The sequence below is a fragment of the Pteropus medius genome, unplaced genomic scaffold, assembly GCF_902729225.1.
Source record: "Pteropus medius unplaced genomic scaffold, Ma_sr-lr_union100, whole genome shotgun sequence".
In the NCBI taxonomy this organism is placed as follows: Eukaryota; Metazoa; Chordata; class Mammalia; order Chiroptera; family Pteropodidae; genus Pteropus; species Pteropus medius.
This window is the reverse complement of record NW_024344378.1, coordinates 22,098,677-22,123,589: the sequence shown is the minus strand read 5'-3', so window position 1 is coordinate 22,123,589 and position 24,913 is coordinate 22,098,677. Positions and strand designations below refer to the sequence as shown.

The 24,913-nt window shown below is 50.2% G+C and overlaps 2 protein-coding genes across 11 annotated transcripts in view; one reads left to right on the top strand and one right to left on the bottom strand.

The window, feature by feature from the left end:
- Positions 1-912, top strand: part of R3HCC1L (R3H domain and coiled-coil containing 1 like) — a 68,794-nt gene extending 67,882 nt beyond the window's left edge. For all 9 annotated transcript variants that reach the window (XR_005654709.1, XM_039871571.1, XM_039871564.1 and 6 more), the window contains one exon: positions 103-912. Coding sequence is in view for 8 of the 9 variants with exons in the window: in XM_039871571.1 (XP_039727505.1) it covers positions 103-170 (68 nt within the window). In the remaining variant the exon portion in view is untranslated. The remainder of the gene's footprint in view (positions 1-102) is intronic.
- Positions 913-3,637: 2,725 nt separating this feature from the next.
- LOXL4 (lysyl oxidase like 4) lies at positions 3,638-23,916 on the bottom strand. Of its 2 annotated transcripts, none has more exons than XM_039871572.1 (15): positions 23,762-23,916; positions 19,161-19,475; positions 18,371-18,549; positions 17,307-17,512; positions 15,870-15,908; positions 15,502-15,721; positions 14,447-14,633; positions 14,115-14,269; positions 13,171-13,338; positions 11,952-12,114; positions 9,509-9,752; positions 8,271-8,386; positions 7,454-7,590; positions 6,919-7,030; positions 3,638-4,885 (listed from the first exon to the last, which is right to left on the bottom strand). In XM_039871572.1, the coding sequence occupies exons 2-15, from the start codon at positions 19,441-19,443 to the stop codon at positions 4,815-4,817; spliced, it is 2,280 nt and encodes a 759-aa protein (XP_039727506.1). In that variant the 5' UTR covers positions 19,444-19,475; positions 23,762-23,916; the 3' UTR covers positions 3,638-4,814. The 2 variants fall into 2 exon arrangements, with proteins under 2 accessions (XP_039727506.1, XP_039727507.1); XM_039871573.1 differs by having other exon boundaries at positions 14,447-14,630.
- Positions 23,917-24,913: the final 997 nt, after the last annotated feature.

The window sequence follows — 24,913 nt, the reverse complement described above, 5'->3', positions numbered from 1 at the left end:
TCTAGCTTTTGTTTAATAAAGTTTGCCTTGTAATTTGGATTAAGGGAAAGTCACTGGTTATATGAAGTACACTACCACCTTTAACACTGCCCTGATTTGCAGAGAGAAAACGTTTGGAAGCCAAGCAACGAGAAGACATCTGGGAAGGTAGAGACCAGTCTGCAGTGTGAACATCACCCAATGAAAGGGATAATTCCTTGAATTCAGAAAATATTTCCACAGTCTTCAGATAAGAGGATCCTTCCAGAGCTCTGTGCACATGCAGATATGTGTGTCAAAGAAAGAAAGAAAGAGATAAAGCAATCAAGACAAGGACTGACTGGCATAGAAAGAAGACAGACTCCCGTTTGTCTTCATTCTTAAATGCAATTCTTTGGAATCGTCTTATTGTGTTGGGCTTCAGAGAGAGCCATCAGCCAGGAAGAAACTTGGAAAATGTGACTGCCAGGAGTCCTCTGGACAGGGCAAGTCACATTAGCATGGGTCACACATCAGAGATGTTTTAAGCAAAAACAAAACAGGACTCAAACCTGCAATGAAGGGAGATTTAGGCCCTGCAAAACCAGAGTGTTCCTTAGTACCTCACAATGCTAAGAACAGCAATATTGAGGGAAGGAACGGAGCAGCTAGTATGAAGAGACAGAACAGCGTCTGGTGTACTTAGTATTCACAGAATCTACACTGCCAGTTCCAGAACTCCAAAATTGGTGAACTGCAGCAGATGTGGGTATTTGGACTCCAGAATTTGTACTGAGTTAAGTGCTTGGGGCTGCTCCAGCTGCACAGCAGCCAGGGGCATGTCAGCTCCATTCCTCATAGGAAGCCAGTCTTGGGAACTGTATGCCAGTTCCAGTTTAAGCAGTACTATCATGTTGTAAGAGGGAGACATTAAAGCCCATTTTATGACATAGATCACTCTGGTATTTGTCAGTTTTGTCATTCCCACAAAGGAATTGGAGAGCAGCTCTCCTCTTATCTTCATCCCTGTAATGCTGTGCGTGGGTTCAGTGGATGTGTTGATTTTGCTGAACCCCACGAAGTAAAGAGCTAATCATCTCTCTGTCCCAGACTACATAAAGGTGGCTCTCCTGAATTTGGTATGTGGCAGCTCCTCTTCCCTCCCTGCCCTCTTTGGATACCTGCACCCCAACTGCTAGTCTTTTCCCATTTCTGTCAAATCTGACATCCTGCAGAAAGCATCTGGCACACAGCATGTTCTTGGTATGATCTTCTCAGTCTGTGCCAGAGGCACTTGGCAAGCAGCACCAGACCATCCATTACAATGAAGAATAAAACAAACACCTCTGGGCAGTGAGAGATTTCCTCCTAAAGGACATGGACAAGTCAGAGCCGTCACCTCAGGCTTTATCCATTTCATATCTGCATTCTCAGTGTTTTTGGAAAGTAGTTCTGTACTGAAGAAATGGTAGTGCTAGACCTTAAGATGCTGAGGTAGAAAGAAGTACTGTTTCATTGTGCTTTCAACTAGGGCAGTAGCCTCATTTTTTTAATGATTTAGTGCCTGTGACAATGATGGATTTTTAGAATTGCCTAGAACGTGGTGGAGTGGGGCTCTTTTGAGATGTTCCTCAAATGTCACTGGCCTTGAGTCTTAGTCCTGACACAACTATCCCTGCCTCTAAGCTGGTCTTAAGAGCCCTGTCACGGTTCTTCAGCATTGTTTTTCTCAGTCTTGGTCAGTTCTGTTAGTGTCCCTTGTTTATGTTCAATACTGTCATTCCAAGTTTGGGGGTTTAAGTAAGTCTTGACCCTAGTTCTAGTACTTAGACCAGTGCCCCTGTCGTTGGCTTGTAGCTGTAGAGCTTGTGCTTTCTGTCTTCACAGAACAGACTTCTCTGAGACAGGCAGGTCTATTTGAACAATATGGCTGCATTTGAAAAGAAATGCAGAGAATTGTAGCCAGGCTTAAAACCAAATGATAGACCGTTGCTCTGTTTTGATTCTTCAAGGCCGAGAGTGACCTTGGGCAGTAAAAAGATGATTGCCTCTGAGGGTACTTCCCTTTTTGGCAGCATTTTAGCTTTTAAGAGCATTGTTAATATTAACATACAGTCTCTTGTTTATTACCAGTTTTCTTGAGGTCCTTATAATTCCTAAAAGTTACTTTTGTAGCTAGCAACTTACATTTTATTTTCAGCTAACAATTGGCCACCTCTAACTTTCAGATTTTTTCTTATAACCAGACCCAGAGGATTTTTTTTTAAAGCCAGTACTGAACACTGTAGAGTGCTGCTGCTTCTCCCATTAGTAGAGAAGGTGCTTTTAAGTTTTATTTTTCTAGTAGTTGGGATCGATGTATCCTGGCTGGACGTAAGAGGGCCTGCATGGCCCAGCACAGACTACATTGAATTTGTACAGATGGGTATCAAATCTTTGACCATATCTAAACCATGCCTTCATAAGCTGAGCTAATTGGTGAGCACCCTGTAACTGCCACTGGCTCCTTTGTTAGATATTTGAGAAGACAGCTAATGCACTCTACTTTGCATGTATGTTGCTTCATACATGTTGAACGTCTGAATCCAGGATCACCTGGAATTTATAATAGAAAGGTACTGCATTCCCCTTGGGTTCTGATACATTCCCCGTAGAGTGAAAGCCTTTGTGGAATAGAAATAAATTGGGCTTCTGAAGAGTAAGCTGAGGTTCTTAGCACTTTAGTTTCTCTGAGACTAAAGTATGCTGAGGTGAAAATCTTCTGACATTTTTGGTTCTGTCTGGAATTCGGTGGTTGGTATTCTGTTAACATTCCTCATCTAGTTACAAGTCATGCCAGCCACCAATCTTCTCATGCCCTTCCCTTTCAACTCAGAGGTGTAACAGCACAACCTTTGTATAGCTTTTTCCAAGAACTAGAACTAGCTGCACCTATCAAACGTGTGATGTGGGCAGCAAGACTGAGACCAGAGCTGGTGGCTGGCTGCCAGGCCTGCTTTTTCTGGCCCTCTTGGACACTGGATCCAGCAAGAAGCTGTGGGTAACCTCCCTGCCTGAATCTAGTCATCAGTCACCACATGCTTCCTTGCTAGCTTCACATTCCTTCACAGACCATTAGCGGCATGTGCGAGTATAATGTTGTTACTGTTTGGGAGATGTTTGCTGGCTCCAACAGGAAATCAGTCCTTCCCTTGTTTACCTAAACTGCCATGCCAAAATATAATGCTCCCTCTGCCTAATGAAGGAAATGAGGGAGTCGAAAAGAGAGAAGGTAAAGGAGAAGGAAGAAAGTACTTTTTCATATTCATAGAGCATACCCCAGAGCATGTCCTTTTTTACTGTCTAAGGAGGGGCTAGCTCTCATGATGTGAGGAGGGAAACACTATTGTAAACCTGGCCCATTTGCTAACATTCATTTTGGCTTTGCAGCCTTGGTTATAAAAGTTTACAATCATTGAACTTTACCTCCTTGTCTCCTATCTTTAATCCCTTAACCTTTCCAACTCATGTTTCAGAATTGAGCCTGTGGTGGGAATTGGGAAGCAGATGGTAGGCTAATATCAGAGAAATGTAGTGAGGCTGTTGTGAGTAGTGTGCATCCTAGTCACCAGCTCAGTGGGAGTGAAAAGAGGTAAAATTAGTGTACTAGGAACTGCAGTGAATCACAGCCGATCTTGTCTTTAAAGCAGTCCATAGTGAGCAACCTTTATTGGCATTAGAGTGTCAGATCTGTAAGGATCATCTCTTAAGTTTGTCTAAGTAGAGAAGAGATTAAGAATTATGTCCAGGAAGACCATGGGGTTTTATACTACTTGAGCAAGACCATATCACAGCCACGTCAAGTAGGGATGGTGACTTTTCCTAGGTTTTGTCCTTAATTAAATGTTCCCCTATAGTCGCCTGGCCGCCCAGTCTACCAGACCTGTTCTTCCTACAGAGATGAGTGGCTTATTTGACCCAGTGTTCTTTCCATTGCAAAAATTTATTCAATGCAAAGTTCACTTCAGAAACTTGGTTGAGATCTGAAATTTAAGCCAGTCCTGAGATACACAGTGATCTTGAGGGAGATTGGATATGGCACATAGGTTTTCCTTGGCAGAGGCCCTGACTGGGACTAGGGTCCATATTATCCATATTATCTCAGCAGTCTTTTTGCTTGACCTTCTCTTGCTGCCCTGTCTGGCCACTTCTGCAAATCTTGCCCCTTCTCAAGCAGTCAGTAACTGTTGGCCCATCAGAAGATAAGGAGATGCCTGAAGCCTAAGCTTCCAGGGATATTAGAAACACCCATATGTGCAGTAGGATAAAGGTAATGGCACTAAAGAACAGACTCTTAGAGAATATGACAGGTGAGTTCTAAATGAGAGATCAAGCAGGGGAATGAATTCACAAACTTCTCTGCTATTTGTGTTGCTTTGATCTCCTTGCAGAGGGCTACTCCCACCTCTTGTGTATTTTGGTCCTCTGTCTTCTACTCCAAGACATTTGCAAAGCACCATTTAGATGGGGGACTGGGCCATAGTCCATCCCTAAGGAACTGATTGCTCCTGAACCAGGAACTCTGGGGCAAAATCCAGGAAAGATTGGGTCTCCTTATGGAAGGGGAACTCAGCTGAACAAAGTCTGGCGGTCATAGTCCATAGACCAAAGGTCCTTAGGGGACAGGCCCAGAGCCATCCAAAGGGAGCAGTACCATCCTGGTTTGGTGATCTTGCCCTCAAAAGGCTTCCTGAGCAGTTCTTGGTGCCCCTTGGCACTGGCCCTCTTCTCTCTGAGTTAGGGTTCTGTGAAGGGCATGGCTCCAATAAGCTGAGGTATCTGGTGTGGGCAGCAGCTGGGAGTGTGCCGTGATGGCTTCAGATGAGGTTGTTCCTGAGACGCTGCTCCTGCTCCAGGGAGAGCTCTGCATTGGCTCGATATGAATCCCCTGTGGGCCAAAGGAAAACAGGTAAGTAGCCAACCCTCTCGCAGGCTCATCCTTTCCTTGACAACGTCACAAACAGACATTCTGTCGAGCTATTCCTTTATACCATGTCAGTCACGGGCCAGACTCCAATTCATTCTATAGAAACAGACTCTTGACAGGTGTGTAGTTTGAGGGACATCGGGAAGAACAGGCTATTGAGTGGAAAGGGTTGTGCTGTTACTCTCCTTTGCCGCCTCTCCTTTGTTCTCTCTGTGCCCTGGAGAAATGACCCCTAGAGATTGCCTCACCCTGGCTCTCATCCTCTGGTTTCTGGTTGATTTAGGTCAGTGGGAAGCAACAGCAGGAGATCAGAGGGTAGAAGGGGAAAGAAGTTGAGATATTTCTCCCCCTGTTCTGGCAGTAGTGGTTGATTATGACTCCAGGCCAGGCTTTCCTTCCTCCACAGCTTTAGCTTTCATCGGCTCCAGGACACTCTCTGCCCCTTCAAGCCTAAAGGTGAAAATAGTTTTCCACCCTTGCTTATCCCTGGATGTCTCAACACCCCTGTTTCCTTAGTCTTACACTTCTATAAATAGTCCGTTCATTAAATAACTTCAGACTGTTATCCAAGTGTGCTCTTTTCTGCAAGGACCCTGATGAGTCAGAATTTCATTGTTTTTCTTTCCTCCTCACTGCCCTGGATCCCTCCCTCACAATCTGCTGCTAGCATTATGGAGGATCTGCTGTCTCCATATGCACAGTGTCAGATTGCAATTCCTGGTTCCTCTCATATTCTTATTTATTGGCCATACAATCTATCCATTCACACATATTCAAACCTTAGACTGTCTCTTCTTCCTCTTCTCGTTGTCTTTCCATCTGTTGCTAGAGTTATCTTTTGAAACAATCTGATCTTTTTGCCCCCTTTGAAATTTGTCAGTGGTTCCCAGAAGCCTACAGGTTCCTTTAGCAAGAACCAGCATAATGCTCCCTGCAAAGAACCTTAGTGAGTTTGAAGTACAATAGAGGAAACTTCTGAGGTTGGGATTTCTTCACTATCTTACAGCTAGAAAGAGGTCGAAGTTGGATCTGGAACCTAGTGATGCCTTCTGAAGCCAAATCCTATGCTCTTTCTCCTTCTCTCTTTCTAACTTCTGCCCCTCTCCTTTGAAAACCAGCTCATATAACTTCCTGCTTTCTCAATATTTAGTTCATACCTGTTTGGGATACTCGGTAGTATTGGGGTTATCCATTTGCATATCTGTTTACACTACTTGATACTGAACTCAGCATCTTACTCCTATTTACATCGTAGTGCCTGGCCCAGTGTTCAGCACAGAAGTAGGTCTTAATAAATGTTTGTTGCTTGAATGGACATGGCTGCCCTACCCCACATATGCAAGTGTGGATATGAATACACAGCCCATAGCAAATACAAGCATTTTTAAACTTGAAGATTGAGGAATTGCTACTTTTCCTTATAGGAGCTAAAGCAACCACCTCCTTACTATGCCCGCACTGGATCACCTGATACTGCCAGTCCTGCAAGTGCCCTGAGCCCTGTTTTCCATGGTCTCCTTGCAAGCAGTGATCACAGCTGAAGATACCAGCACAGATCTGGGGGGGGGCTTCTACTTTTTCCCTGTGAGTCAAGGATGGAGGCCCTTCACAGGACCCTAACTCAGACCCAGGCCGCATACCAGCTCTGCCACTCGCTGTGTAACTTGTTGCAGAGGTTCTGTGACCATATGAAAGGGAGGAGAAAAAACGGGAACGGGTAAGGGGAAATTCTGACATGGCTTGAAGTAACAGAGTAGGACAGATGGGAAACAGTTTGTAATCCAAACAGTCTGAAGGACAAGGGGATGTAGAAATAGTGATTGGATGAAGCTTGATGGTCTGATCAGTTCTAGAAATCTACCTGTGAAGATGTCAAAAGAAATTCAACTGTTCCATGCCTAGCCTTTTAAACACACCTTGAGGTCACACACGTGGGTACATTTAGAACCTTCCAGCACCCCCGAGCTGTGGGTCCCACAGTGGCTTGCAGTTACCTGTGTGGCAGTTGTGCAGCCAGACCCGGTGCCCGTCATACTTGCAGCGGCACTGCATCATGTTGTTGGAGAAATCTGACTCTGCCACTTCGTATTTGGGATTTACAACCACCTAGAGTGAGAGGAAAGGACAACTGAAAACAGGTGATTTGGCTTCTGAGTGAGTTGATAGTGACTGTAATAATTCTTTTTTTCTCATGTAGTCCTACAAAGCATGTTTCTATATTCTTTGTTTCACTAATCTTTAGTTACCCCAGGAGGTAGGCATTAATGTCCCTGTTTTATAGATGGGGACTAAGAAGTCACAACTGAAAAACTATGACTTGCTCATTGTCCATTGAATCAGGACTGAAACTCAGGTCCTTCGGATCCTGACTCAGTGTTTTTTCCCCTTTAGCATACCTAGCTCCTTCAAGTGCCTGACCTGGTTGGAGACCCTGTTTATGATACTCTTCCTTCATTTGACCCCAGTGAAGCTTTTGGAACATCTGGAGGAAATGGAGTCCCTGCGGGGAATCCCCACCAGCCCCCTTACCTGAAAGATATAATCCCCAGGGCCCACATCTGTGATATCCACCCACTGGCAATCAATGTCATGTCGGTAGGTGTCCCAGCAGCCAACGGTCACTCCCTGTTCCCCAAAGTTGGCACATGCATAGCGCCGCTGCAGTCCTGTAAGAAAGGGTATTACTTGAGGTGATGGATAGGTACTCAGGACCAAGCACCCTGCTAGGTCTTCCACGTACTTTATCTTTTTACCTCACGTCAGCCTTACCAATCAGATTAGAGACCCAATGTTCATTTAAATAACTTGTCTGAATATCAGAGTCAGAATTCCTACTAACCATGAATCCAACACTGTGACAAACCCTCCTCTGATGAGAGACTATTCCTGTGGGTGCTCTAGTGGAAATCTTTGTTGGCTTAGGAAATGTATTTGGAAGATTCCAGCTACTGTGCTAATACATTTGTCCATCCATTGGACACTCTGAATAGCCAGCGTTTACCATTCCTAAGGGGTAGGAACTATGGGCATGTAAATAGGAATCAGATGATCCCTCAAAGAACTTAGCAGAGATGAGATAGATCTGCAACTATTATCCCAAAATAGGAAGTGTTAAGCATCTTAAAACTGGTTGCTAAATGGTTGGGAATGCAGAGGAAGTAGAGATCTTCCACCTAAAATTTCAGAAGGTAAGAAATTGACCTTTTTGAATTGCCTTGAGAGTTGACAGTTGCCAAGCCAGAGTCTCTAGGTACCTGGGGCTACTGAAGAGAGCAGAGGGGAATCTTACCCCAAAGTGGGTACAGAATATAACACTAAGAAGGTATGCTGACAGGAAACCACATACCTGTGGGGCAGTTTGTGTCCTCTAGACAGAAGCTGGCCTTGTGTCCCTCAGCCACCTTGGAGCCATTGAGAGTGAGTAGGTCATAGTGGGTGAAGACCTCAATGCTGTGGTAGTGCCTGCAGAAGGGTCAGAGCTGTCAGTGTGGCAGCAACAGGAGAGGGTCCTCTCTGGAGGAGTTGGCAGGGAAGACTGAGGCCCTGGGCCCCATCATTACCCAGAGAACAACGTTATAATAGCAGGGCAGTGCCCTTCTCCTTTCTAAACCCTAGATTAGTGTGACCCATGGCCTACTTTCCTGGCTCTCCTGCCTGACAGCAAGGCACAGCTGTCCCTATTACCTAAGGTGTCAACTCAGGTGAGGAGAGATGAAAGCTCTACAGAAGGCTGGCACCTGGCTTCAAGGCCTGATCTAGAGGTAGAAGGAAGGGGTGCTTATAGGAACCAGCCTAGGAGTTGGCTTTTGAGGAGGATGCTTACTCTGCTCCCTCTCCGCCTGGGACCAAATTGCTACCATTGTTTTCAATCCAGTTCTAATGACAACTCTGTTCGTGCTAGAGGGCAAGGTGCTTATTATCTCAGCAAGTCCAAGTCCCAGAGTCCTTGCCCAGTCCTCTCAGCTTTCCCCACCCTTGGCTGTGTCCTGAGGAGAAAAACACTTTCCATACTGCCTTTGTCACAGGCATTGTCTCTCCTGTCTGGGCTGGAGACTCCTGATAGGAAAGAATGCTCATTATCTCTTCTGAGTACCAGTATTCATGCTCTTCTTTGGGGACCTTGCTTTGCTGCTGCAGAAACCAGCAAGCTTTTCCTGCAGAGCCAGCATCCTGGATGAGATGTCTATTTTGGGTCTCCGGGTTTCTAGGAGTGCCCACTTTACCTGGCTTTTAAAGAAAAGACCTAAGCTCTAACATTGAAAAATTGTCTGATATTCTAACAGAGACCAGCTCTAGCAGCAGTAATTGCTGTTGGACATTCCTGGGGAAAATGGACCCCATGAACACCATCGACCTGGCTACATCCAGGGCCGGTGATAGAGCATGGAGAGGGCAGACTGATGTTACTGGGATTCTCTATTGCCTCCTGGAAGCAAGGCTAGTAAGGCGTCTAGGAAGGAAGACTCTTATCTAGAGTGCACACCCCTCCCAGGAAAGTGCCTAAGGCCAGGGAAAAACCAGACTGGTTTGCCCCCTGGAACCCGCTTTTTGTCCCTAGAGCCATGGCATGGGCAGGTACTAAACCTGTGGCACTGGTGCCAAATCCAGCTGTGGCGTCCTGTCTTGGGACGGAAGTCAGCCCGGCCCAGGTTGTAGATCTGTGAGGAGAAGCGCAACAGGCGCCGATGTCCGTAGGGCCAGTCCATGTGGTCAGCAGACTGAGAGAGGCAGTTCTCTTCGTGGGCACAGTAGAGCTGGCTGAGCGGGCGGTCCTCCAAGTAGGCCGTCTCCTGCACTAGTTGGGCATTCATCACGAGGTCTGGAGCACCTGGGCCACAGAGAGCACGGTGGGGATACAGAGGTAGGAAGGCAACTGTGTTTGCTTTCTGTCATGGGGGACCCCAGAAGAGTAGGGTAGTTTGGGAGTCAGGAGATGTGAGATCTAGTAACAAAGGAATGATCTGTCATTGCCTTAACCTGGGAAGTGGCTGGTGTCACAGTTAAGCGTGCTGGCTTTGGTGCTGGGCTGCCTGGGTTCATGTCTTGGCTTCATTTCTGACTTCACCATTAACTAGCTCTGTGACTTGCTTAACCTTTTTGTCTCTCGTTTTCCTCAAATGTAAGATGGGGATAACAATAATGATATTATTAATGTGATAATACCTGTAACGTGTTTAGATCATTGGCTCATGGTAAGCATGCAATTGATGTAAGCTTATATTTCTTTTGTAAAATGCTTCTCAGCCTGTAAGTGCCTTTGTGTAGCTTAGCTCTTACAACTTCAGTAAGCGCTACTGGTATCTAACTTGGTGACCTTAGCTTAGTCTCTTCCTCTGGGCTTCAGTTCTTTCAGTGAAAAGGGGTGGTTAGGAGAGTTAATCTCCAAGCCAGCTCCTTAGCTCAGCCATTCTAGTCCATTCTGCTGCAGTTTCCAGGACTGTGCTTTCTCCAAGGTTCCCTTTCTAATCTGATTGCTATAGTGGGTATTCCTACCAGGGCATCCTGTGCATTCCCCTCTGAGGCATCATGGCCATTTCTAGTGCTTCTCTATGCGTAAAAATCCAACATGCTAGAGCATGTGTCTTTGATAAACTGCTCAGTGCTTCTCCCGTTCCCTTCCTGTCATGGGCTCTTACCCTCCCCAGAGGCCACACGCCCCCTCTACCATTGCTCTCCCTCATGTATGTCAGTACAGAAATGTGGAGATCCACGGCTGTTGCCATGTAACATCAAGAGAGAAAAGTTGCCTATTCTCAATACTTATCTATGCAGAAACGGTTACAGTTCAGATTTTTGTCAGAGGCATCATATGGGTGAGCCGCAGCGCTGACTATGGTGAGGTGGGAACAGTGGTTTACTTCAGTGGATGGGGATTGAGGGTGGGAGTGGGGGTATGGCTGGTTTGCTATATGGTGCCTGTACCATCACAAAAATGCGCTTGACATTCTTGTGGTATATTTTGGAAAGAACCAGGGTGTACCCACTGACAAACCCTAGAGTTCCTGAGGGAAAGAAGGAGAGCTTTCAGAGAGGAGACTAAGAGAGAGTAAAGAAAAGAAAGAAATGAGAAAAATCATAGAAGACAAATAGGAATGGCAACAGAGGCAGCAGGTCAGCTGTGCTAAGCCATTGTGAAGCATCAAATGCATTCAGGAACAGATCGGCCACTCCAGGGGAAGGCCCACTCCCGTGCCCCATCACCCTGCGGGGAAAGGTGAGCTGTAAAGTCCAGTGTTCTTCCAAAGTGCACTGGATGGAGAAAGCCCTAAAGCTTACTGACAAAGGTTAAGGACGTCTTGGCATTGGAGCTTGGTTGGGAAGAAGATTGAGGGGCCACTTGGGTTGGTGCCAGCCTGCATCTTTGGACTGGATATACGTAGTTACCCTGGCATGGACCTGGTTGGCAGGTTTCAGAGAGAGGTGCTGCTGCCCCAGGAATCTGAGTGTGTGGGGTAGACCGATGCCTGAAAGTGGCGTTGGCCTAAAGCTCTTTGTGCATATTCCACAGCTCAGAAGGAGAGCACACAGGGAGCTTTAGGCTCGTGTGTCCTCATATTTATATACCTTCTTATATTGCAGTTTTCAGACTTTTTTCTTACTACAAACTACAGTAAGAAATATATTTTATGTTGTGACTTAATACACACATACATAATTCCAAGAAAAAAAATACCCTTACTAAATGGAACACATTCTATTATTTTCTATTCTGTTTAACTATAGGTCATGACATGAAAATTATATATCCTTATATTTCACATATTCTCTGTTTTAATTCTCACAATAACTCCATGAAATGGGCAGAGCAGAATTTGTATCCCCACGCAGCTGTCACTTGGCCACACACAGCTGGTAAATGGCAGAATTAGTGCTCCAAGTCCAGCCCTCCTTCCACTCCCCTACCCTGCTGGCCTTGAGCTGGGACCAACACTTGGGGCCCTTCCCATGGAAGGGAGGTATAGGCTTGCTTATGGGGGAGCCCAGGCCTGCATATCCCACGGCCCTGTGGGCCCTCCTTGTTACTCACTGTCTGTGCAAGAGACTCCAGCTGAAAAGCGTCCCGTGCCATGGGAGCAGTGCACCGGCCCATGCCTTTGACACTGCTGCAGAGCTAGCTCAGTGCCTGAGCAGCGCACGCCGCTCATCACCACTTCTCCAGCCCCTGGCGTCCCCTGCCAGTACCAGGTATCCTGAGAAAACAGCCAGCACCACCCAGTCAGGGCAGAGAGATGCCTTTGGAATCATCACTGACTCCCATCCGAGGCTCAGACCCCATCCAACTGCCCCCACCATGCTGTGCCCAGCTTCAGCCTGAAAATATTTAGTGATGGAACAGTCCGTGACACTTTGGACCCCTCCAATAGTAGACATTTTTTGTGTGTATTGAGGCAAAAATCCACTGCCTTGGCTTCCACAACTGGCCCTGTTCCTATCCCTCTCCAACATGACAGCCCTCAGCTATTTGAAGAGGATGGTCCTGTTCCCTTCCTGCGCTCCCAGGCAGCCTGTCCCATCTCCCAGCCCCTGATGGTAGGTTGTGCTCAGGGTTGGGCCCAGTTCTCCAGGTCAGGTGTGCCTGGCATTGTCGGGCAGGCCAGTGAGGGTGTAGTTAGTGAAGAGGTTTGTCTACCGCAGCCATTCCCAAATCCTCTTGACTTTGTTTTCTTGGTATCTTTTGACTCTATCCACTTATTTTTCCCAGGACTGCCACTAGCTTGGTCCCAGCCAGCATCATTTCTCATCTGGGCTACTGCGACAGGGTTGTTTCTTGAGTGTATTTTCCTGTATTCATGTTAGTCTACACCCTGTTTGCCAAATAGTGAGGCAGAAATCTTTTCAAAATCTGCACTGCAGGCCTCAAATGGTCTTGGTCCTGCCTCCTTCTTCACCCTCACACTTCATAACACTCCAGGCCTAGTCCCTGACTGCCTCTACTGAGTCGAGCTTCCTCTGGCCACAGGTCTTTGCATGGGCTGTTTATCCCTCCCCTCCTCATCTGCCTAACTTCTGTTCATCTTTCCTGTGGACACAACCATGTGCCTGTTGTGTGAACGTTTTATTAACGACTGCTTCCCTCCCTTAGCTGACTGCTACGTGAGGCAGGAACTGTGTCTTCTTCATCCCAGTACCCCCAGCACCCAGCATTATATTGGCCTAGAGTAATTGTTGAATGAATGAATGAATGAATGAATGAATGAAGGGTTAGCAGCTTTAGCACAGGAAGTTTGGGAGCAAAATGAACCTACCTTAATGGCGTGGCTGGCAAAACCCAGGCCGAGCTGTCGGCAGGCCACCATGGCTTCAGTGAGTCCCCAGTGGTCACTGCACACAGCCCCCCAGCGTCGGACCCCGTTCACCTCCACCTGCACCTCCACCACACCCTCCTCGGGGCTGCGCCCGCCAGCCAAGCGCACCTGCAATGGTCAGAGGTGTGTGAGGAACAGGGCGGCCTTAGGAGGGGAGAGCTCAGGACCTCCCGGCCAGCTCGCTGTGCGGTCCTGGACACCACACACCCCTTCTCTGGGTTTGTCTCCTCTGTAACATGAGGACATTTCTTCCAGGTATTGAAGCAAAAATCATTACTAGATAGTCCTTAATGTCCCTGCCCACTCGAGAAATCTGACTCAAAGTGCCTGGTCCTATGGCTCCTACTCCAGTACCTGCCCCTCTCCTACTTGAAATCCTACCATTAATGACAATTTACCAATTGCAAAGGACTTCATCTCTATCGTCCCATTCACAGTGACCACGTGAGACACTTAACCCCATTTTACAGAAGAGAGAACCAAGATCAGAGACGTGAGAGACTTGCCTGCAGTACACATTAGCCTGACACTTGGGTTCTCGCCATCCCAGCAGCCTCCCCAGTGCCACTCCCAGCTGACAGCCCATTGGCCCTCTGCCCTAGGCACCTTCTTTCTCAGCTTTACAGGGATTCTGAGAGGGCGTGATGGGAGAGCACATCCATCTGAAGGGTCTCGCTGCGCTGAGGGGATGTGGGCCAGGCTAGGGGCGACTCAGAGAGGAGAGGGCTTTCCAGGCTGCCACAAGGGAAGGCCGACTGAGGCCCAATGCAGAAGCACTAGCTGCCTCTTGTGAACTCCTCCCCACTGGCTCCGTGCGGTGTCCTGGGGCTATCTCCGGGCTTCCCCAGTCCTCAAGCCTGAGGCGATGCCTAGACTGAGCTCACCTGATTCTGGAAGCCCGTATTTGGGACATGGCACCTGACGGCAGCATCATTCTCATGTTGACAACCATTCTGGGACCCTTCCAGGGAGGGGCATTCACTGAGGGTCCGCTCATATCCCTTGCAGCGCACCTCACTCAGGTGTATGGGCCCCAGCCCTACAGAGGGAGGGAGGGAAATGCCATGTGAGGCTCCATGTCCGTAGCCACCCAGCTGTGGCTCCCCCACCACAGAGGGGGAGAGCTGTCCTGGACCCTGGAACTACCTGGGCCACCAAGGGATAGACCAGTGGCACATTCAGGCCCACCCACCCCGCTCCAGGCCTCCTCACTCACCTTGGCCCAGCTGGGCCTCAAACAGGGCCTCCCGAGCAGAGCCAAAGCCAAGCTGACGACACACAATGCTGGCAGAGATGAGGTTCCACCCGTGGTCACAAACCGTACCCCACTGGCGATTCATGAGTACTTCCACCCGGCCCTCGCCCGCTTGGGCCCCAGAGCGGAGGCGCACCCTTGGCTCCTGCTGGGAGAAAACCAGCTTCAGGGAGGGCCGAGGAGTAGGGTCAGGGGTTGACCCACCGTGGGAGCCCTGGCGGGGCCCCTTCAGGCTGGCCAGAGCCACCTATAGGAGTTCCAGTCCCTCCTCTGACTGCCTGAAGCTATTACCTCAAATAAGCTCTTTTTCTCAACCTCCTTTTCTTCAGTGACGAAGAGCCACCTCAATAATGATAATAAGAACAAATTCCAGTTCTAACAAAAGAGCCTTAGGAGTGGGGTCCCTGGGCTTCAAAACCCTGCCACCTAGTCCCTAGACAGTTCCTCTTGCCCAGCCTCTGCTTCTTTGTCTTGTGGAGTTGAACTAGATCAACACTTCCCAAAGGGATCTGTGAAATGATTTTAAAGACATGTAGGGACATGGCGTTAATTAAACTCACTTACATAGTGGGGAAGCGATATCCATTTTAACTCTGCCCCCACTCCTTCCTATTTCATGGAGGAGACCATCTCATCAGGTGCTGCCCTGTCTGTAACACCTCACCAGCGCTTGCTCATTGCTTTTTATAACAAAGGGCCAGGCTCAGGTTCAACACGGGATGTAGCTACAGTGTAATTACTGTTTTTATGGTCACCTTCTATTCATGGCAGGTGATGTCAGCTTTCCATTTGTGGTAGATGGGTTATAACCAGTCCTTTTTAAATAAATTCCAAGATTCTACCATTCTGTGCTTCACTCTCCTCCTCCCAGTTGCACTTATGCCTCCTTGATGGGCTGCTGTCCCTCCTCTCCTGCCTGTCCTAGAGCTCCTCCCCACCCATCCTTCCCCAAAAGACTGGGTCCTGCTAAGAGGGGCCTGTGCCTTCCTGCCTGGGTGCAGGCCCAGAGGACCCACCTCTGTCCGGGACTCCTTGCGCCCAGGCTTTGCCTTTGGAGGGCGGAAACGGGGCCCTGCCACACAGCTGACCACAGTGTGCATGCCACCTGGGCAGGCTGGCTGCCGCTTGCCCCGTGCTGGCGCCACCTGCACCTGGCAGTTGGCAATGTGGGGCTCCTTCCCCAGGCAGTTGACACGATGGATCCAGAAGGAATTCTTCTGGGTCAAGCTCTTCAGCCTAGAAGACAAGGGAGATTGTGGGTGGGGGAGGGGTTGAGGGAAGCTCAGGACTCAGGGAGGCCAAGGCATTGGGGAGGGGAGAGCGGGGCAGGGAGGCCCTTTATGCCACACCCCTTTACATCCTTCCCCAAGGGTATACTCCTCACCTAGACTTGGCATCCTTCATCTTCAAATCCCAGACTTTCCTGGGTAGGAGAAAACAGGTGGGGAGTGGCGCACATGCAGAAACCCTATCCTGTTACCCTGGCTCGTCACAGTTGTCCTTGAGTTTGTGCCAGACTTCACAGTTTGTAAACTCTGTTCATAGATCTTATTTCAGTGCTGAGCATCACAGCAGCCCCGAAAGGATGGCCACCTCACAGATTTCCTTCCTGTTTTATAGGGAATGAAAGCAGGGCCTGGGAAGCCCCCTTGAATAATCCCCAAGTCAGGTCTCTGTTGTACTGGGCTGCCTTTGGGGCAGGCAGCTCCCAACTCACCCTCTCCGCAGTCCAGAAGAAGGGGCACTTTAGGGAGCATCCCAAGAGAAGGGACGCAGGAGAGAGGTCCTCTGGGAACAGGTGGCAGTTGAAGGCCTTGCTGGTGGGGGCTGCCCACCCATAGGCTATAATCAGGGTTTCCCTCCTAATAAGTGGTAGGTGTTGGCCAGGCCCAGGTGTGCAATTACCAGGCAGTGGGGAGTCAGGAGCCCTCATCCCAGTCATCCCCAAAGATGGAGCTATGTGTCTGGTCTTTAGTACCAGGGTTATCTAAATCAGAGACACAGGCCAGAGTGACTAAAACTGATTGGGGTCAGAGGGTAGACAACGCAGATGTACTATGGGAGATTTTTCCCTTGATGAGAACATAGTCTCCACTGACAGAACTGGTAGAGCTGTGACTGGCCATTATTTACAGGCTAATGCAATCTCGTGACTATTCTGTCACGTTTCTGACAGACAATTTTATGTCTCCTCTCCCAAATGCCACCCCACCCCATACTTTGCTCACACATAACCCAGTCAAGGCCTGGCTTGGATGAGAGTTGAGGAAATTCTCTGTGGCAAAGTTGAGATAATTCCCTGCGGACTGGATAATTAAGGCTCAGATGCCCTGCTGAGGCCCCACAGCTAGTTAGTGGCAGAGCTGAGACCAGAACTCGAGTTGTCTAATCTTTATGGGCAGCATTGTAAGTTATCTTCAGGAAAGTCTACTTTTTAAATCAGGAACACAATTTTACATTCAATTGTTTTCATTTAGGGAGTATTGTATATTATAATCAATTCTTTTTATTGATTGGCAAGTACAATATTTATTTTCTGACCATTTCTAGGCATCTCCCAAGGTCTCAAAGTTCATATTCACTCTCCTCTTAATTATTCTGAGGGTTCCAGAACCCAGGAAATCCAGGCACATTCCTCATTTGGGCCTGTTTTCCTCCCAATCCCAATCCCCACTGAATGTCCTGCCATAGACACCTACCCCTTCCAAGCTCACTGTCCTCTGCAAGGTCCCATACGTGTCACACACACTCACACATGTGCACACAGCCAGTGCCCCTTAACCCTGCCTCCCCGGCACCTTCTACCCAGCCATCCTCCTACCTGTAGTAGTGGTTGTCAACGGGCGCCTCGCTGGGGAAGCCCAGCATTCCGCACACCACCCTGCTGTTGTTCCTGGTCCAGCCGTGGTCACACACCTGCCGCCAGTGACCCTCGTACCTCACTTCCACAGCTCCCTCAGTCACCGGGCTCTGCCGCTTGGCACTGGCAAGGATGGGCTTGAGCCGCACCTCCTCCAGCTGCCGGCCCTGCAAGGTGCACGGTCACCATGGGCCCTGGGATTCTTGCCCCTGCCGAGCCTACTGCAGGTCCTCACATGGTAGAATTGGGGCTCATGGTGATTAGAGATGACCCACCCACGGCCTCCCGATAGGATGTGCTGGTAACAGAGGCCCAGACAGGGGAAATATTCGTCCCAAGGCCACAGGGTGAGCACAAGGCAGAACCTTGGTTTGTTTAGGGTCCTTTCCTCAACTCCAGAGAGAGCCAGGCAGATCTGCCTTCCCTGGGGTCAGGATGGGAGCCCTTGGAGATTGGGAGGCTTCCACTAGGCACAAGGGGCCTTCCTCTTGCCACCCTAGGGAGAGCTGAGGATGAGGACAGCTGCTAAGACCACCAATACGATCCTTCGGCCCATGAAACCCCCCACTTTACCCCTGAGGTGACTTAGACCATCCAAGCCTACAGTGCTTGGTGGGCCAGGGCCAGCTCTCCTCAGGCTGAGGGTGTCTGGCAGTGGACGGTGGGAGCCAGGACCTGCCCTGCCTGCTCCTGTTGTTTGGCTTGGGCTGTTTTTAGCTTGGGGTTGTTTGTGCCGGGAAGAGGCAGCAATTGTGGCCGGGCCTTGTGGGTGAGGCAGCCCCTTCCCCCTCTACTGTCTCCCTTACAGAGAGCAACTTCAGTGATTCTTAGCAGGCCCAGCCTCACGCTGGGGCCCTCTGTTCAGGTCCCTGTTGTAGGCCATCAACAGGAATCAGGGCCCAGGGATGCTTCTTAGCCCATGCTCTGTTCCCTTTCCCCTCTCTCCTCCAGATTCATCACCCAGGAGGCTCTCTGTCCCCTGACCAAATACTTGGCTCAAGCCAAGGCCTGAAAAGCCTCCTCACCTGGGGCCCAAGGGCATTGGAGACCCTCTCAGAAAGATAGCCACGCTGGCGCTGGGGATGGCACACCACGCCGACATCCTCTGAGTGGCTGCAGTCACTGACACCCCAGCCATTAGACCCGCACTGGTCCAGGGAGCTTTCTGTGCCCACACAGCGCACATTGTCCAGCCAGATGGGTCCTGTATGGGAGGGGACGGCTGATGCTCAGGTCCCACATGTGTCATACACACACACTCACACGTGTGGATATAGAAAGGCAGGTCATGGGCTCTGCCTCAAGGTAGGACCCCACAGTTATCGACTTTCCTTTTAAACCCTGCATAGAAAGTGTGAGGTGGTGGGAGTGGAGAGGGGAGAGGAGTTGGTTCTCCTTGGATCTTGGTGTCTACAACCCTGCCTACTGCCTCCTCTTGTCATCGGGTCCTGTAGAATCTGTTTTTGGGAAAAGCCAGGTAGGCTTAGGAATTAGTCCAACCTGTTCACGCATTCATCCATCCATTTGTTCATTCAGCAACATTTGCTAAATACCCACCATGTGCTCAAGGAAGTTAGAGTTGAGTGATAGTGGTAATGGTGGTGGCCTCATTACAAGTGCAAAAGGGAGGGTCAGAGCAGGGGTCATCTGCAGCTGGGGCACTCAGGTAATGCCTCATGGAGGAGGTCATTTAAGCTGGGTATTAAAGGACAGGAAGGAGTCTGATGTGTTCTGTTGAAGCCCTGGTGAGCTTAGCCCCTGAGAGAAGCCTCTACCATTTCCTTGTCATCCTGCTGGGCAGTACCAGTCACTCACCCTCCCCTGGGCCATACTTGGCACTGTGGGCCCAGGTCAGGGCTGCCTCGAAGCCTAGCTGGCGGCAGACTACTGTGGCCTCCTGGAGTGCAAAGCTGTCATCACACACGGTGCCCCACTGGCCTTGGTACAACACTTCCAGGCGGCCCTCTTCGGGCCTGCTTCCTGGGCCTACCAGCCGTAGTTTTGTGCTGCCCAGTGACTGTGGCCTGCTGGGAGGGGCTTGGCCCAGCAGCAGGAGTAGCAGGAGCAGGGAGAGGGTGGCTGGTGGGAACCACATCATGGTGACTTCAAGGGCAGCTGAGGCCAAGGCACCTGGAGAATAAGTAAACGTGACAGTGATCACCACCTCTACCCCCGACCTCAGGCCTCTTCTGCTGACAGAGAAAAAGCATGGAAGGGCCCTTCCACGTGTGTGTTCAGTGGCACTGATTGAACCTGGGTTCTGAGATTATTCAATTTTATTCAAACTCACCATTCATTGGCCATGTGACCTTGAGGAAGTTTAAGTTTAACCTTAGCGAGTATCAGTCTCCTCACCTGCAAAGTGGGAGGTAATAATTCCTGTCTTACAGTGTTGTCGTGACTGTTAAATAAAGTACTGTATGTAAAATGTGTAGTACAAGCCTACCACAGGGTAAGTGTTCAATAGCTATTCTTGATACAGTCTTATATGTAGATAGAAGAGGTAGCCTACCCTGTGAGTCATGGGGGAGCTCCCTGGGGCTCAGAATATCTACCCCAGGGGTACTGTCCTCACCTACCTTTCGATGTTCCCAGCATCCCAGCCTCCCTCACCATAGAAGGCACATGGAAGGCTGAGTGGAAACAGTCATTTGAAGGAGGCCTAGACCTCTACCACTCATTTGTGGTGTGGCTTCAGCAAGTCTCTGAAACTCTCTAGGCTTAATTCCTTATTTCTAAAGTGAGGAGGATGAACCAAATATTGTCTAATCTCTTCTCCAGCTCACACAGTCTATGATATCCTCAAGCCCTAGCTCTAGGTCCATCTAGGTGCATGATTCATACATTGATTTAACAAACATTTTTGGGATACTTGCATCAGGCCAATTATTAGGCCAGGTGGTGGGACAAAGAAGTGAAGACATCACACACTACTCCCTGCTTTCATGGAGCTCAGAGAAGAGGAATCGGGGAAGACTTTCAGAGAAGGGACATTTAACCTGGGCCTTGTTGGATGAATAAGAGTACTCCTGGGTGGGAAAAGGGGCATACCAGGTAGAGAGAACAGAATGGAGAAAGGAGGGAAGAGGGAAAGAGATATTTGTGCAAGAGAAGGTGCTCTCTCTTAATCCTGTATTGCAGTATTGGGAGCTTGGAGGGGATACAGGTGGAAGGACAGGCTGGAGCCAGATGATCAAGGGCCTTATGCACCATGCAGAGAGTTTCTCCTTCATCCTGAAGGAAGCAAAGGGTCCTGGGAGGATCTTAGGCAGTGACCATACACCAGAGAGGGCTCCTGTTTCCAGGAGGCTGTAATCAGATGCTCTTCGGGTCCTTAGAGGGAATGAGGTTGGGGGCTGGTCCTCTCCCTCATACATTAGCAGCCTTGGTCTTGGGACCAGGATCAGGGAGGAACATAGAGGATTAAGTTATAGCTGAGAGCTGTCCAAATGTCTGCAGCTGCCAATGCCAAAGTTTCTCCACCTCTGGGCTCTGCTGCTGACGGGGAGCTGACGCGGTCTGGAGCAGTGGATGGAGAATGTTGTCCTTCACTCCCTGTTCAGTGCTTGAGTCATAAGAAAGCATGTTCTGGGGGACACCCCCCTCTTCCATGGCCACTGATGTCTTTGGGGGACTGTGTAGCTGGTCCGTCTCAGCAGGGAAGGTCTCACAGGGGTCCCCTGCCACTCCTTTCCCTTCGGGTTGGTATCTGACTGAAAACCACTCCATACTCCTTCCCGCAACGAGCCCCAGCCCCTTCAGCTGCGAGGCCTCTTGCTTTGGCCAGTCCAGAGCTAGGCAGAGTGGGCAAGCTCTGGGTAGAAGTGCCCTGGATGAGCTCAGGAATGAAGCTCCAGCCCCCAGTGCCCAGAATAGAGCCAGGATTCTCGTGAAAGTTAAATGAATGAATACATGTTAAACCCTTAGAAGAGCAAGTTCTCAGTTGACAGTTAACTATTAGTAACCGCAGCTGTAACAGCTACTATAGAACCATTGGACTAGGTTGGTCCCAGCCCCTCTTTAGATAAAGAAGGAATGGAAGCCACATGCTAACTCAACAGTAAGTTCCTGGTACCCTTCTCTGTGACGTTCTCCAGCTTTGTCTCTTTTCCTTCTGAACCCAGGTTCTCTTCTCTCCACTTCCTGAGGCTGAGTGTTGCCTCCTCCCCTTTCTTGCTGCTGAAGCCTCTTCCTGCCCTGACCCCTCCTGCACTTCCTTTCCAGACTTAAACACTGTTTTCTTCACGTCACTCCCCCTGCCAGCTGGCTGTCACCGGGAGCAGAGTGTTCTCTGCTGCTTGGGATGTCCCCATTCCCTCCTCTATCGCCCCTAAGGAAAGAGGTAGACGACGAGGGACTGACCCAAACTCAGTCACTGTGGGTAGGGACATTTCAAAGATGACAAAAGAGGAAGGGAAGGACTGGGTTTAGGGCCCTCCAGCTGTGAGGGCCCAGCGGTCACATTGGGTCTGGCCTGAGAGATGACCCCACTCCCCATTCCCAGGAGTCAGGATACTCCTCACTCTGCCAGCGAATTGTTATGTGACTTGAGGAGGGGGTGGCCCTAGGGGGTCCCCAAATCTATGACATGCTCTAATGGCCTGTGGGATGGGCTAAGCAGATCTTCCAGTGTGGCTGTAGCTGACGTCCCCACAGCAACATAGAGGTGTTATTAGAGGCTGTGGACAGTTCTGGGCCAACAGGCTCCCTCTCCTCCAAGGGGCTTCCCCGGAGGCGGGGGCGAGCTTCTGCAGCAGGACCCTGCGTGCTAGGCCAGGGCAGCTCCCTTCCATGGAATCTGCCCAGGAGGTAAATGGGCGATAGTGGGGACTGAGGGTCAGATACAGGAGGAGCCCTTCTTCCCAGCCTTCCTGCCCACTGTAGGTGCCTCACAGCTTTTGCTCACACCAAACTTGTCTTCTCGCATTCCCCAACGTACCTGCAATCCCCAGCCTCCAAGCCTTTGCTCTTATTGTTCCTTGTACTTGGAGTATCCTTTCCCTTTATTTCAGATTGTTAAATTCCTACACGCCTTTTAACCCCATCTCAAATGCTACCCCCTCCATTGAGCCCTCCCAGGTCCTCTCCTTCCTGGCACTTGGTGTGTTTGCTTGCTGTCTCCACAACTAATCCCCAGTGTCTCCCATAACTGGTCCCCTAGCACTGAGCACAGAAAAGAGGACCAGGGTGAGGAGCCACCCTTAAAGAAGAAAACAGCCTCAAAGCGTCAGCCTTTTTCCCAAGTGAAGGAGGAGACAGGGTGAGGGGAGGGATGTGGGAAGGTGTGGGGGTTAATAATAATTATTATAATTAATATAATATAATATAATATAAAATAAAATTTTTATTGAATATGTATCTCTACTTTACAGATGAGAAAATGAGGCCCAGAGTAGTGAAGTAACTTCCTCAGCCAGGATTCAAACCCAGGCAGCCTGGACCCAGACGCCAGGCTCTCAGCCGTGAGAGAAAGGGAGACTGGAGGAGGAGGGGGAAGAATGAAGGGAGGCAGGGAGATGAATGAAATTCCAGCCTGTTGCTGGTTGATTTATGACCCAGCTGTGGTGTGAGGTCACTGGGGTGGATGCCAGGACTGAATGCAACCAAATGACAGAGCCAGGACCCTGCCAACTTGAAGCAGAGAGGCACCTGCTCCAGGTGCTGCCAGAGGACTCTGGCACCTGGCCTGACCTGGCACCCCTAGAAAGGACTGGAAATGCCCAAGGGTGTTCAGGAGGGAGCATTGTGGGGTGCTGTCCTGGTGGGCACCAGCCCGGAGTTAACTTGAACCCCTTCTCTCTAGCTCTTTGGAGATGAGGTGGAGCTTCCACTCTCAACTCTGATACACTCCCTGGGACCACTGATTATGGTGACCTGAAGCAGTGCCAGCAAATGGTCTCTGAGCCCTACCTGTCCAGGCATAGGAAATGTGGGGGTTGAAGCCTTCTACCCACCTTCCACCCTCTGCCTTCCCTCCTCCCCTCCTCCCACTACCCACCCCCATCATCAGCTTTGGTCTGGTTAGTTGGAGAGCTCTGCTGTGCCCTGCTTCTTTTTCCCCCAAGTAACAGGAGAGACATCTGAACCTGTCTTGTCCCTTCCCCTGCCTCCTTCCTGGGTGAGAAGGCAGAGATATAGTTACACTTAGTGTGCTCACAAACAAGACACGCATGTACCCCGAGGCCCCAGCACACCATCCTAGGTGGGCCTGGGGCCAAGTTCCCCAACTTGGACACTTCCATTGGAAACGAACTGTGAGCGACTAGGGGGCTAGGGTAACTGTCCAAGTGACCTACATCCCTCCCAGCGTTCAACCTTCAGGAACCCTCAGAGGCTTGCAGACCCATAGAGAGACGGAGGTGGACAGACAGGACAGCAAGAGACAAACCCAGGGTTAGGGCGAGGCGGGGGCTCACCAGCTGGAGCGCGGACGGTCCGGGGCTGGGCGGGCACTGCGGCCAAGCAGCTCTAACGGGCCTCCTGGGTCTCCTAGGGCCCTTTTATCCCGCTGGGCCACGGGCGCCCCCCACCCAGCGGGCGCGGAGGAGGCCTCGCAGGCCCCGCCCCCGGGCGGCCCTGGACGAGGCGGGCGCCCCGCCCCGAAGCCCCGCCGCCCTGCGCGCCTAGCCGGGACGCTGGCCAGGGCGAGCGGGTGCCAGCTCGCGTACGTGTCTGTGCCCACCTGCCTTGGGAAATCCCAGGGTCGCGAAGTTACAGGGCGTCAGGGGGGAGGAGGAGCTGTTTTCCATGTAGGAAACTGGCGCGCGGCAGCAGGAGGGACGATGGGAGGATCCGAGTCCCAGTGAAAGGACAGTGGCTCAGCGCCAGCGAGCTGCGTCTCCCAGGACTGCCGCTATGGCTCCCGAGTCCCTGCCTGAAGCACGGTTTCCTTCTCTGCAAACCGGGTAATAGGCTCACCCTCAGAGTTGACCTGGGGATTACATTCAGTGCTTCTGTAAGGTGCCAGTGGACCCCCCACATAGGAGCGCCTCCCTGTCATAAGGTGCTTGGTTACTTAAGACAATGTAGACTCCCTTCTGGAGGTGCAGGCAGGAGGGCTGGGGGGTGGGCTCAGTTCAGAAAATCAGGATGGTTGGTACAGGTTTGCTTTCTTTCGAGTGGCAGGAGGTCTTCTCCATTGCTCTGGTCCCTCGAAGTTTATTGAGTACTATGTAGGCATGAGTTCTACCACTGAACAGTTGGGAACACTGAGGCCCGAGGGACATGACTTGCTCCCCAAGGTAATAAACAGTCACTGGAAGAACTTAAATTCTCCATTACAACCCTTTACAGAGTGGGCTGAGACAGTCCTGGTCCTTGACAGGCTCTGGGGAAGGAGAGTGCACTTGAAAGTGGGGTGGGAGAAGGAGGCTGTGGAATATGACGAAAGTAGAAATGGCTGAAAAAGGGGAGTCCCATCAGCTTAGCTGAGCACCCAGGTGCCGGATGCCAGTCCCTTTCCCCCAAATTCTTTCCCACAGTCTTGGCCCCTCCCAGTGCCTCAGTGCCCCAATCTATAAAACGGGCAGAGAGTTCCAACCTCCCCGCTTTCTCCCTAGGCCCGATCA